This window comes from Strix aluco, chromosome 3, assembly GCF_031877795.1.
Source record: "Strix aluco isolate bStrAlu1 chromosome 3, bStrAlu1.hap1, whole genome shotgun sequence".
Classification (NCBI taxonomy): domain Eukaryota; kingdom Metazoa; phylum Chordata; class Aves; order Strigiformes; family Strigidae; genus Strix; species Strix aluco.
The window spans coordinates 83,348,748-83,362,158 of record NC_133933.1 but is presented as its reverse complement, the minus strand read 5'-3'; the positions used below and the strand labels follow the sequence as shown (position 1 = coordinate 83,362,158).

Here is a 13,411-nt window from a genome sequence, read left to right as displayed (position 1 = left end):
TAGATACAATTCATAGGGGCACAGGCTCAGATCCTCAAAGCTATGAGGATCTTGCTTGTCTCTGAAGTCAGTGGGACTTAGGTATTAAAATACCTGTAAACGTTTGATTATACACAACAGGGTCACACAGGCCTGCCGGTGACAGAGAAAGAAGGTGATGCCACACTCTCCATTACCAGCTTCTGAGCCTGGGAAGGATGAGACTTTCCATGAGGGAAATCTGTGGGCTGTGCTTGAGGTCCTGAGTCCTGGATGCAGGATACAGTCTCCCTCCACTCTGTGATTATTTGGAATTGTGTATTTCCAGGTATTTTTGATATTTAGAATTAGAAGGTTTGTAAGGAGGGGGGCCAAAGTGATTTTGATTTAGGAGCAAGGCTTTCTGGCCTTGCAGGTTTTCAAGAGTGAGGCTGATTTAATAAACAATTGGCTTATTCCTGGAAGTATTTAGGAATAGTGTGGGAAGTGTCAGACTTTTAAAGGTCTGGTCCCTTGTCTTCCAAGAGCCTCAAACAAAACCTTGAATTTACTTGCTGTGTCTTGTATCAGTTAGGGTTTCTATGGGACAGCCAGCAACTCAGTGCTCCAGCTTACAGCTGAGCCCTGCAAAATTATCAGGTTGGCTTCTGAGCCCTCCCCTTCACCTGTATGGCCCAAGCCAGTGAGCACATTTTAACCTACGCAAAAGGTCCCTGAGAGTTCACCACATACCTCACTCAGTGTGAAAGACATGTTTGGATGCAAGTCTTCCCTCTGTCAGAAGGTTGCTGTGATCTCCAGATGGTTGTTGTTCAGCCTTTTGAAGAAGGATTAGTAGATTGTAGGTAAGAGACAAGGGTTTCTCATCTTCACTCTCTGGGGAGCAGGGGTCACTGAGCATTTCCAGGAGGATTACACCCAGTGGTGGAAGCAGCAGCACGAGGTGTGGGGGGAGACTGTGCCTGAGGAGGGCAGGCAGTGATGGAGACTCTGGGCAGCACAGGGTGAAGAGTTCAGCTACAAAGCGTATGGCAGCTCCTGACTGGTGGTGTGGTTTTTACAATGGTGCAGTAATACAGACACCTAACACTGACACCCGATACAATTTATTATTGCACAAATTGAGGGTTGTGGCACCCGTTGCCACCCCTCAGGAGTAGCTGTGAGGATGGGTTCATGCAAATGGAGGATGTTGACTGGAGAGCAGGGGTCCTGCTCCAGCCTGGTGCCGAGCAGCCGGGCTCTCTTACTCTGCCCGCCAGCGAACTCCCTGTGGCCTCTACCCAGCAATGGGCATTTATGCAGAATGGAAAAAAAATAGATCCACTTCTCTGTCTAGCTGTGAGTTCAAATCCACTGCCCCAGCTGGTTCATGCGATAATTTTAAGGTCTTGTGGGAGAAGGATACTCTCAATTTTTCCTGTGGAAGATCTATCACTGGAATAACTAACTGTTCAATGAATAGTAAGAGTTATCTCCATAACCTCGTAGTGGTATGGCCAATAATCACTAAAAGGGGAAGACACTGGGTTTCAGTCAGGGATAATGAAATCCTATGGATTTCTATGGATTTCATGTGTTATTGTGTTAGATTCCCAGCCAACACAGTATGTCCCAGTCACCCTTCTGTCTTCTAACCGGTCTCCAGAGCCTGGAGTCGGAGGAGAACAGACAGGCTACCAGCATAACTGAGTATTCCATTATTTTTCCAGAAGCTGGGATTTGCACTCCAAAACAGAACTCGTAACCATTCCCCCTCAAGAAATTCAGTACTTCGCTGGCCTGTATATACTTTGCATATGTGGCTGCAGAGACATACATGCCTTCTTCCATCCCAACCAGAGGTCAGATTCACTGCTAGCAACTTCAGGGCTTGCATTAAAAATGTGTTGCCCTTTCTGCCTCCGTGCACTTCCCAGTCTTAAGGTACACTTTTTCTGCCTTGCACAGTGAATGCTACTGATAACTGGAAGGTGGTTTGGTTTAGAGTGCAGATGAATTGTTAAGGCACAGACATGATGCTGGCATTAATCGCTCTTCTGGTTTGTGACTGCTTTCAAAATTGTAAATTCAGGACTTCCATAATTGAAGTTGTGGCTTGGGTACGAATTTCTGATCAAAAGTACAGATAGCTGCTTGTGCTGTGCTCAGTAAGCATATCCATTGCAATTTTCTTTGGCCAGTGCACTCAGTGTCTGACCTGTAATCTGCTGTCCCTTTGCATTGATCACAACTGGGGTGCCCTTATCTGAATTGTTCTTTGCTTTCAAACATTTTATTTAAGTCTAAGGTTCCTTTTTATCTAAATCTCCTGATGCAGAGTTCATCAGTCATGCCAGGAAAATTGATCCTTGGCCTATAAACATCCTTACTTTTGAAATCGTTCATTGTTTCTTAACCTGAAAGGCTGAACATGAATGGGCAGAAGAATCAAACACATCACTCCTCTACCTTGGCTATAATTCTTTGGTTTTCTTTTTTCAACATTGTGATTTATGCTGCGTTATGCTCTCAAGTGTTACATCAACCAACAAACACAGATTTACAGGTGGAACTGAGGGGCTTCAGCCTGCATTGCTGCATTGCCTCTCAGCTTGTATCAGCCTGACCTCTGCAACCAGCCTTGGCTACTGCAGTGTGACTTTTCAGTATTCACACACAGTTGAAAATTATTTTCTTAGTTGCACTGTTAAAGTTAATGGAGAATAAGCTCAGGGAAGTCATCAGAATTGCTCTGGATTTACACCTATATGACTGAGAGCAGAATTAAGACCATTAAGTTGCTCTGTTTCTGGGAAGATGCAATCTTTTAAAAAAGTTTTATTAACCTCGTTATCATTTTACTGGAATGATATCACTTTATGTAATCACAACCAGGAGGGATAAAGTGATCTAGTTTACCACATAAAGTGAAATGCTTTCAGTTATGTTTCATTATTTTTAACTGTATGCAGAATTAACAGAATTCAGAGAAAGAAGTATTAAACTCAAACCTGTGCATGAGATTTCCCATCCTGAGCCCAAATTAAGAAAAAGGAAACATCAAATTTTGAATTAACAATGTTGGTTTTATGTGCACAAATGTGGTTTATTATTTCTATGTACACAATTATAGAGAGAATTAACAACAAAGATAAATCTGGTGGTGAGATAGGGCGGAATAGTAGAAAATGGCATTATTTCACTTCTAATTCTCAGGGATCAGGCAGTGTGGGACAACAGAAGTACCTGCCTCAGGTGGGAATTAAAAGCTTTAACATATGAGGCTTAATCCTGTTGCAGCTGAAATCTTCTTTTCATGCTTTACTGTTGCCTCTGCATTTTGATATGAAAGGTTTCAAAATTAATTTTTTCTTTAAGATGTTGAAAACCTCTAAAAAATGTCTTACAGAAAATGCTGAACACAACCATTTAGTAATAATGTCTATATATGGAGCTAGTCCATTTTAGACAGCTTAAGATGCAACTTCGGGAAAGTGAATTTGGAACTGACTGCTTTCTTTCTCAGTGCATCAGGATGATAGAGATTTCCCTTATCAGTAAATTGTGGCTATAGAGCATCTGAATGGCTTAATTGTTTTCGCAGGTATTGAGCATGTGAAGTTATAGGTGCCATTTCAAGGAAAACCAGCCACCATGTTTGATGTCCTTTTGTTACACAGTTGGGAAAGGAAGCCGTGCAGTATTTCATGTGACACAGCTTACTCTAGCAATTCCATGAGCTCTGGAAGGAACCCCTATAGAGATAGCTGGCCTCGCCTCCTCATAGTGAGTGTGTCAGACAGTAACCATCCCTTCAGTTCTGAAGAATGAAATGAAGATGTGAATTGCTGGTCAAATCCTGCAGTCCTTAACACTTGTGAAGTCCATATTCATGCAAGTCATCGAATTTGGTAAATGTAATAGTAAAAGTCGTTTTAAAGCTAGGATCTAAGTCACCAGATATATCTGAAACTTTGTGTATGATACCGATTTATAAGCGTTACCTAAAGTCATATGATGCTAAACTGGTATTTGGGGAAGAAGAATAGGTTATGAACTTCCAGAGCAGCCTTCCTCCTCCTCCTCTTCCTCTACCACTACTTGCTTCAGTGCTCCAATCTACTGCCAGGATGCTATTTGCTGTTTCCTGCTGTTGTGACGAGTTAGTGTTATTTTTATTTGCTGCTAACATTAGTGATAAAATAAGGAACCAAAGGGAAATAACAATTTTTAACAACTAATTCCCAGTTACCTACTACCCTTTTATCTCATCTGTGGATTAGCTGATCAGTGGATGTAGAAACCCTGGAACCAGCTCTGCTGAGCAGCAGATAAGGTCAGGCATGCCTCTTAGCTCATGAACAGCACCTCACTGACCCAGAAAGAGTTGAGCTGGTTTTATGCAGCGTGCACCCTTATCCACATGGCCAGGAGGCTCAAGCCACCTCTGTGAAGACTTCTGGTGTTAGTGAACTATGTTTCTGTAAACAGGGACACTAAGGAGTTGTTTCAAACTCAGCCTGCCAAGGTCTCCTTCGTTCTGGCCACCCCCATGCCCACCCAGCGCTGCACACCGGCGAACTCTGGCAGTAGGCTGTAAATGTGGGTACACACTGCAGTGACACCCAGAGCAAACCTGTACTGGCAGCCTTTCCACCACCGTGAACTGTGGAAAATACTAAGTACTGCATAGAGAACTGTTTTAATTTAAAATCCCTTTTATTTTATTATTCCCACAGAAGTTAAGGTTTACAAGGGAAATTTGTGGTTGAGAATATTTGTGTGTGTGGTTTCATAATGCAAAAAGTAGTAGACTTATTTAAAATCACAGTATAACATTTCATGTTTGAAATGCATGATATACGACTGTTTAAAACATAACTTACTTAAACCATCACTGATCTTGTATCTGCTTTAGCTGAATGGGTTAAAGCTCAACACATTCTTTCCATGATGTATTGATACTATTGGAGCAAAACCATCTTTCATGTTATTTAGAAAATTTGCTTTTGTTATTTCAGGAGTTCTTAACTCTCAATATATAAAGAAAATCCTTTTGTTGTAAGAAATGAAAGTACATCCAAAGCATTCCTCTGTGAGGATGCATTTCGTAAGGATTTTTATGCGATTATGTAAAAAATAATTTTCCTCCATGCCTGTAAGGAGGGGAGCGGATAGCAGAGATAAGATTTCATGGAAAGGAAGAAAGAATGGAAACGACATCATTGAGGTTATTTTTTAAGAGCTGCTGTCCGTGTAGTCCTTTCCATTTTTGTGGAGAAAAAGACTGCATTTTGTGCATTTTGAACCACCTTTTTGTTTCATTGTTGTTCTTGGTTTTCAAAAAAAATCCACCTTCCAATAAAATCATATTAGCAGATTTTAAACAAATTTATTTCCTCACGAACTTAAACTAAATGGTATCCTGACAGGCCTGATTTATCAGGCAAATGCCCCATGTTGTTTGTCAGCTTCTTTGTTGGGGGGGGAGGGGGAGGGGAAACCCAAGCAACAAAAGACCGTAACCTATTGATATTACTTCTGTGATACACCAGGGGAAACAGATTGATTTAGAACTAACCCCAGAAAACTAGCCGATCTGATGAGTTTACAATGGAGCGGTTTTATTTATTTATTTGTAACATGAGTAAACATCATCAGTACTCCACCCAGTGTTATTGGAAGCCTTGCAGACAGTGGGTTTGTGTCAGCATGCTGGGGCTATCTGTAAGATGAAAGAAGGCAAGCTTAAAAAAATTGAGAGACCTTGATTTTCTCACGAAATTGAAAGTCTCTGATCTCTGGTACATTATCATGTGTTGTAGAACGTGGAGGAGTAATAGATGAGCATTTTTCTTTTATTTCATCTTTATTTCTTTAGGAGTTTGTTTTGGTTTGGGTTTTTTTTTGTTTTTTAGAAAATGGTATTTCTGTTAATCTCAAAAAGCTAGTAAAACATCAGAAATTTTCAAACTGATTTTTACTGAAGAACAGCAGCCTGCAATTAACTTTCCCAGTTTGTCGCCTTTGCACAGGGTTTTCAGTGAACGAGGGGTTCAGGGTAGCAAATACAGGCTCAGCACAAATCTCAATGTGGCCCCGATGTGCTGCTTTCTGAATTGATAATACACCATTTTCCAACTTACTTCATTAAAAAGAATTACAGTTTTAAAATTAAACTGATTTTTTTTTTCATGGATTGATAAATGAGAGTGCTAGTGACATTTTCTGCCTTAGTATGAGCCTGCTTGCTTGGACACATCATAAATGCTGTGATGGAGATGCTAAATGTTCCATTCTGTAGTTTATTTAACAAGATAATGTCACTTGACCTTAAATTATTTTTTCAGTACTATTTCAGTATTCAGTATTTTGAATACTAATAGCTTATTAGAGTATTTTCAGAGTTACCTGTATTATCTCCTGCATTCAGCTACAGAATTAAAGGTTGATAAACAAAATGGCATAGAACACAGCAATGTACATGTGAGCAGAAACATTCCAGCAATTTCCCTCTCGGAAGGCGCGGGCAGAGTGTTGTACGTTCAGTGTGTCTTGAGTATGTCTCGTTGACTCACCAGTGGTTTTCATTATTTAAAAACAGAAAGCTGGGCCATGTTTCTGTGTGTTAATTCCCTCGTAGGGTGCAGGGAGCGGGGCACGGCTCGGCAGTGAGGGAGCGTAGCCATGCACCGTGGCGAGACTCCCTCCTGCGCCCCATGATTTTTTAAAAAACACGGGCTGGCTTTATTTCTCTTGGGATTTAATGCTGCTTAAAAGGTTTGGGGCAGGGGAGAAATCTCCCAAAACAATGCCTGCGAGGGAATCCCCCGTTAAATGTGGCAGAGGAAGGAGTGAAATGCCAGAAGACTGGTGCCCAGTGCAGGGCTGCTGGCGGGCGCTGGCAGTTGCTGGGGGTGTGCGGGGGTCCCCACTGCCTCCCGCTCCTCCCCTGCCACCCACTGCTGCTCCTGCAGCGTGTTGCCCTGGCAGCCGACCAAACTTTTTTATTTTCCATGGACAGTTACTGCCTGTTTTTAAGTTGCAGTAACTGCAGCCTCATTCTTAGTTTCAGCATTTCTGCTTCAAAAGGATGAGGTCTGCATGTACAATCTCTTTTAAGGCATAAGGGTAATGCCCTGTTTCAAAAAATACTCAAGCTTTTTTTTCACTGTTAAGTGTAGGCTTCTCAGCAAGAAGGATTTTTGTGTTATACCTGTATTAAGTAAAAGCGATTAGTCCTTTTATAATACAGTAACATACAAGAGGTGCCCCTTTAGCAGCAATCACCTGTGATCCTGTCAGTCTTTGGAGTGCTGCTGTGACAGATTTGATATCCAGGATGTGGTTACTGAAATATTTAAGTAATCCATTAAAATATACTTGTATTTGTCTCAAAGACAACTTGAAATTAGCAGATCCTCAGCAGTCCAGAAGACTCTTTCAGTCCTCCGGAGGTGTTGGAGGTGTTTCTTACTCCTCCCAGGTGGTGCCTGAGCAAGCACATGCCTCCTGGAGCTTTTCTAAATATTCACATCCACCAGCAAGAAGTGTCCCTTGCACTGCCCCATGATCTGATTTTCAAGACAAGTTGCTGAAGCCCTTGAAGAGTAAAACATCTTAGTTTTGTCTAAGATCCATACTTCTGTTAGATCATGGGTAGTTTAACCTCCCTTTACAGCAAAACAGGGTAGTTCAAGTGATCCATGTGTTCTGTCTGCAAGAGCTGGCCTTTCTTTAGGTATGTTGTGAAAGTAATTGCTAAAAAAGCACATTTAGGTAAAATTTTAAACATTTCCTTTATGCTTTAACTGCTTAGTTGGCATTCAGTATACTGTAAAAACATCTCACCTTGTACATGCTGTTAGGATACCACGCCATTTTTCAAAGCATTAACATTGCTAGATGGAGCATTGTTAGCCAAGATGAAGTTTTTTGTTGTCTGATAGCATTTGAAAAGGAAAAATAAAAGAGGAGTTGGTGTAGGGAATGTCTTGGTGAATTATTTTAATCTTACTCTGACTATACACTTTCTCTTTGCTATCCCTGTTAGATGTTAACCTCTCCCCTCCAAAAAAAGTCATCAGGGTAATTTTAAAGCTTTTTCTTTCAACAGATAATAGGGTGGAGCCACACAAATGATCCTCTACTTTTCATATATATTGGTTTATCATCTAAATCATATTATAAACCAGCATTGAAGAAGCAGGCAGTTGTGCTTACTAACCTCCTTACTACTTAGCTCAGCTGAGCTGTTATTGTGGTGAATGTATTTGCAAGGCAGGGGTATTGTAATTTTAAAAGGAGTAGGGCTAGGGTGTGCTTCCTAGCAGTTGACTGCTGGGACAAGGAAAAGAGCTGAAAACTAGAGTGTATTTCATTTTACATCTGCATTTAGTTGTGAAATCGAGTACTTCTAATGAATTTCAGCCATCAGCTTATTGCAATTAATACATCATAGTTTATGTTGGAATCTATACTTTTTGCTTATTCATGTTTCCTTTAATATCTACAGTTCTGTGCAATCACAAATCTGTAGTGAAAGAGAATTTCAAAGTTTTTTAACCTTGCTGTATGCTCTCTTTTTTCTTCATTAGTAGGTATTAATGTTACTGTTTTCTTGAGAATATTGAAATACTGTGCTAGACAAGTTCCTCAGGGTGTTCCTTTATTAAAATGTTCATCTTTTTTATGTCAGAAAGAATCACCCTGATTCACCCTGTGCTGTAGTGAAGAAAGGATTCCCTGTTAGGATAATTGCTATCATTTTTATTTACTCTGTTGCATTAGTTTTTGAGCCTGAAGCGACCTAGTAAATCATGGGAGCCTACTGTGAGAAAGACAGTACTATTTTAACAAATTGTTCTTGCTTTTGCTTTTTTGTAAGTGTTACTTCTACTATAACTGCACGTTTAAGGGCTTTTTGTGGTTTATTCATTTCATGATGTAATTTACATATAAACTTCTATGTTGTGTTTAAGCTAACATACATTATTTCCATAGTGCTTCTGAAGTGAAGAAACACTTGTTATGGTTGTACTAATCTAGAGTTTCTGAGAACATACTCAAATGAGAATTTGCCAATTTTCTTAGCAGGAGCAAGCTTGTATATTGTTCAATATATTTATGTATATAGAGACGTGGATGTATGAGCTTATGTGCGCATATCATATGCTATCAGGTTTCATTATGTTGTAACATAAGTATATACAGCAGAGAGGAGAAAAGAGTTGAAGAGTTTTGGACAAAAGGGTTAATACCATACCTTAATGCGTGTGGATGATGCCATGTGGTATCATTTGTGAGCTCTGAGGTGGCTGACCATTTCCATTTTGGTGTAAATCCCTTGAGAGGGAAGGCATTTCAGAGGGGGGAGTGTGATCTGTTCTGCTGGTAAGAATGATTGACAAGGAATGAATAAATAGTTAAAAAGAACTGAATAAATACCACCCTCCTGTTTAAGTCCAGGCACACCCCGGCTGGCACATATATTCTAGTGTGACACTTTAGCCAGATGCTTGATTTTGTTGGTAACAAAAAACATTCCTGAAAAGCCAAATCATAGCTTAATCACAACTGCTTCTGATAGAGTTTTCTTTTATGGTGACATTTTAGCAGTAATTAGAATACAGGCAGGGAATTACAATATTTTGCAAATAGGATATATTGATAAATATATACGCAAAAGGTGACAGAGGCCCCTTGAGTGGAAGCAGGGGCCCTGACAGCAGGTTCTTGGTCAATTGGTGAGGTGAAATGGTTCACTGAATTGGATAACACAGTGCATACCATAGTGACTGATTAAATTGATTTGTCCATGGCTACCACCTACCCTGCTACTGAGGCCCTTTAACCTATTTTCAAACATTTTCTTTTTTAACCGTTCTAAATATATGTGATATTAAGGGAAATAAACAAGTGCAAATGCATTCACAGCTATAAAATTCTGTATTCTGAATTAAGATAAAACGCATGGTTTGTGGAATGTCTGCACACTCCCATGTTATCCTGTATTGTACTTAGCCCAGAAACAAGTACACTACTAGAAACCAATGAAGAAGATAATAATAAACATCATTCTTTAATGTAACCTAAATTACAATGAATACCACATTTGTGAATTCTTAGATGTATTTATTGGAGGAGAAAGTAAAACACTTAAGGATTTTTGTTGCTGCTGTTCTTTGTTTCTCTAATTGCGAGTTTTACTTCCTTATTATTTTATCCAGAAGATGTTTAGAAAGCTCTTTGGGAAAACATAGCTGAACGCCAGTTAAGAAGACTGAATTCTACTGTTAAGTGGGGATCACTAATTTGAAAGTATCTGCAATGATTTGGGAAAAAGTAGTCAGATGGATATTGTTTAATAACTTACAACTTTTGTTTTAATTATAGGAGAAACAAGCTTGATGTTTTGGTCTTGATCAGGATGTCTGTATTTTACAACACATTTAGTGTGTCCTTTCCCTTCCTGTGCTAGGGAAATCAATACCAAATGACAATGGGGCTTGTACATGTTATTTTCTTCTTGATTCAAGGAAAGGTTTATATTCTGTGTCTCTTCATGGGTTATTCTGTAGTATATTCAGTAGTGTAAGCAGTCTTCAAATTCCACTGAAAAATCTCATAAAACTTCAGTGCAGTGGTGACATAAAAATTGAACCAGTTCACCTAAAATATGTTATTGCAGTTGTCATAGAAGTGCAGAGTTCAGTATAATGGCTTTGTTTTCTTGTTTCTTACCAATTTTTAGAGAAGAAATGACAATTTAATGACAATGTTTTCTGAAAGATAATGAAGTTCTGTTCATCATTTAACTTCTCTAAATTACAGGTCAGTCTTGTAGGACATGACAGCATGCCATGGGCAACTTACGCTGTTTTTTTTATTTGTCTGTTAAAATAAAGATATGGTTAGTATGGCTAATAGTGAAGAGGAGATATGAAAAGAGAGGTGCTGAGGGATTGTTTCTTGGAGTTGATTTGCAAATGTTAAGAGCCATTTTGCAATCTTCTTAAAAATGAGGCAGGTTTTATCAACAGCATTTCTTTGGAAGGTGAAGTAAATTCTGTAGGTGAGACTCCAGCTGTACATACAACTTTGCATGGACTAAACTTCTTGGGCTTGTATAGTCTAGTAGTGACCACTAAATACTAGCTGAAACAGTGCCTTGTTACTGTCCAGGAATATGAAATTTTAAAATAGCGTCATGTGGGCTCAAGCCACGACATTTTGTACTATTTTGTACATATAGTCAGTTATAGTTACAGTCTTTTTTAATCCTTCAGTTGACTCTACCAGGCCTAAGTATTTGTGCATTCGTTTTATATTAGTTGATGGTTAAGGGAAAGTAAAGAAAGTTACAGGTTAAGTTCTCTCCAGTAGCGTGTTAGATTATGATAAATTAAATGTCTGTGCATTCAGTGCAAGTTTTATGAAACAAAGAAACAGAAACCATAGAAAAATAGCCAAAAGAGAAAGCTGAGTGATGAACATAGCCAGCATAGGGTCACCATGCCAAAGGCGTACAATTATTTCTTTGTATCACGTGTTAAAATAATGTAATCCAAGGACTGGCATTCCTGGCACGTGTTACAAAGCGAGAGCATTCAGTAAGGAATTGCTGGAGATTTCTTCAGGACTCCCCTGGCTAACAAGGTTAATAGAAGAGTATTTGTGGATTTTAGCTGTTTTTGAGAACTGGGGAGGAAGAGGCCTTGCCGGTGGGGCATGGTGGAGACGCTCTGCGCCCCTCGGCTCCTGGGCAGCCGTGTGTCCTGTTGACGATGGCACCCCAGGCCGCCACCACTTGGGAAGCACGTGGCTTGGGAATGTAAAGAGAAAACAAACAAACCCTGTTTTATGAGTCTTGCAGGGGCTTTATTTATTTTCTTTTGAATCGAAACCATAAACGCTGTTACGAGCCCTCTGCAACACAAGCACTGTAAAAGTTTGGCCCAGACCCGTGCCTCGCCGTGCCTTGGCTGAGCCGGACGAGGCAAGGTGCGGCGCCCTGGGCGAGAGCCTGGCTAGTGACAGGGCACCGCGTCCCTCCTCCGAGTTTGGGTTCCCCTGGCTGGAAGCTGCGTGTCCGTTAGGGCACGGCTCCGGCGGAGGCTGAGTGTCGCCTCTCTGCAGGGTTCTTTACGGCACGGGTGCACGCAGAGTGAAGCGGCGCCGCCTCAGGGCGAAGCCGCCTCAGGGTGAGGAGGCCGGCGCTGGTGACTGCCTTGCCTCCTCTCTCTCCTCGCCCCACGGCGCGATGTTCTCCCTGCCAGGCACCGAACCACCCGCACTCGCGGGCGTTTCACGCCGTCGGTACCGGGGCGAGCAGAGGCGCCGGCGGCGGCGCGATCCTTGAACGTCTGGCGCCCTCTAGTGGGCCCGGGGCCGAGGCCCTGCCCTGGAGGCGGCGGCGGCCGCGCCCCGGCGGCGGCCCTGTGGGGCGGGGCGGGCCGGCGGGCCGGGACCCCCGGCAAAAGGTTCCCGGCCCCGAGCACTGGGTGTTTTTTGGCACCGGTGCGACAAAGCGGCACCTTCCGAGTGACTCAAATGTACCTCAGCCTGCGGCAGTAGGAGTATCGGCGCGGAAGCCCCCGCCGTTTCACCAGCAGACCTTGTGCGCGCTCACGCTGAGCTTACCTGACGTAGAAAATCTTACCGTCTGATAACATGTTTTATAACCAGCTGTCTCTCTTTGGTTTTAGATGCTACAACTGTGGTGGCCTTGACCACCACGCGAAAGAATGTAGTCTACCTCCACAGCCAAAGAAGTGCCATTACTGTCAGAGCATCATGCACATGGTGGCTAACTGCCCCCATAAAACTGTCTCGCAGCAGCCCGCTAGTTCTCAGGGAAGACACGAAGCTGAACCGCAGCCTTCCACTTCTGCTTTCCTGAGAGAAGGGGGAGGGACGCACGGCTACTCGTCTCCATCATACTCTCAGGAGGGGAGGTCGGAGATCTCGGAGCGCTCGGGCAGGTCACCACAGGAAGCTTCGTCGAGTAAGTTGTCTGCGTCGCCCGAAGAACCAAGCAGAAAGGGGCCTTCTGTTCAGAAAAGGAAAAAAACTTAAAGCATTTGTTATAACTTTCCCTTTTCTTTATCCTCTTGGGATGTCTACCTCATGCAAGTACAGGGGAAATAATTTCATTATCAGTAGCTGACCTGGAATTTTAACTACTGTTGAGGAACTGTGAATTTTTGTTCTTTAATAGACAAATCACTCCAAGCAAAATACATTTGAGCAGGGTGCATTACGTTTTACCTTCTGTATGTGTGTGTATGAGTGTGCACGCGCGTGTGTGTATGTGTACGTATCTATAAATATATATTTTTTCCATCAGACCACTCTCCAGCTCCCACAAGACATTACTGTGAAGCAATAGGCACAGTATCCACAAACGTTCCTGAACTCATTCCTAGTTCACAAACAAGAAAACCTGAGA

The 13,411-nt window shown here is 41.7% G+C and overlaps 1 protein-coding gene across 1 annotated transcript in view; it reads left to right on the top strand.

Moving 5' to 3' along the window:
- The window catches only part of LIN28B (lin-28 homolog B), an 87,711-nt gene extending 74,673 nt beyond the window's left edge, over nucleotides 1–13,038 (top strand). Inside the window, exon 4 of the mRNA XM_074820758.1 lies at nucleotides 12,669–13,038. Coding sequence (XP_074676859.1) covers nucleotides 12,669–13,038 — 370 coding nt within the window. The remainder of the gene's footprint in view (nucleotides 1–12,668) is intronic.
- Nucleotides 13,039–13,411: the final 373 nt, after the last annotated feature.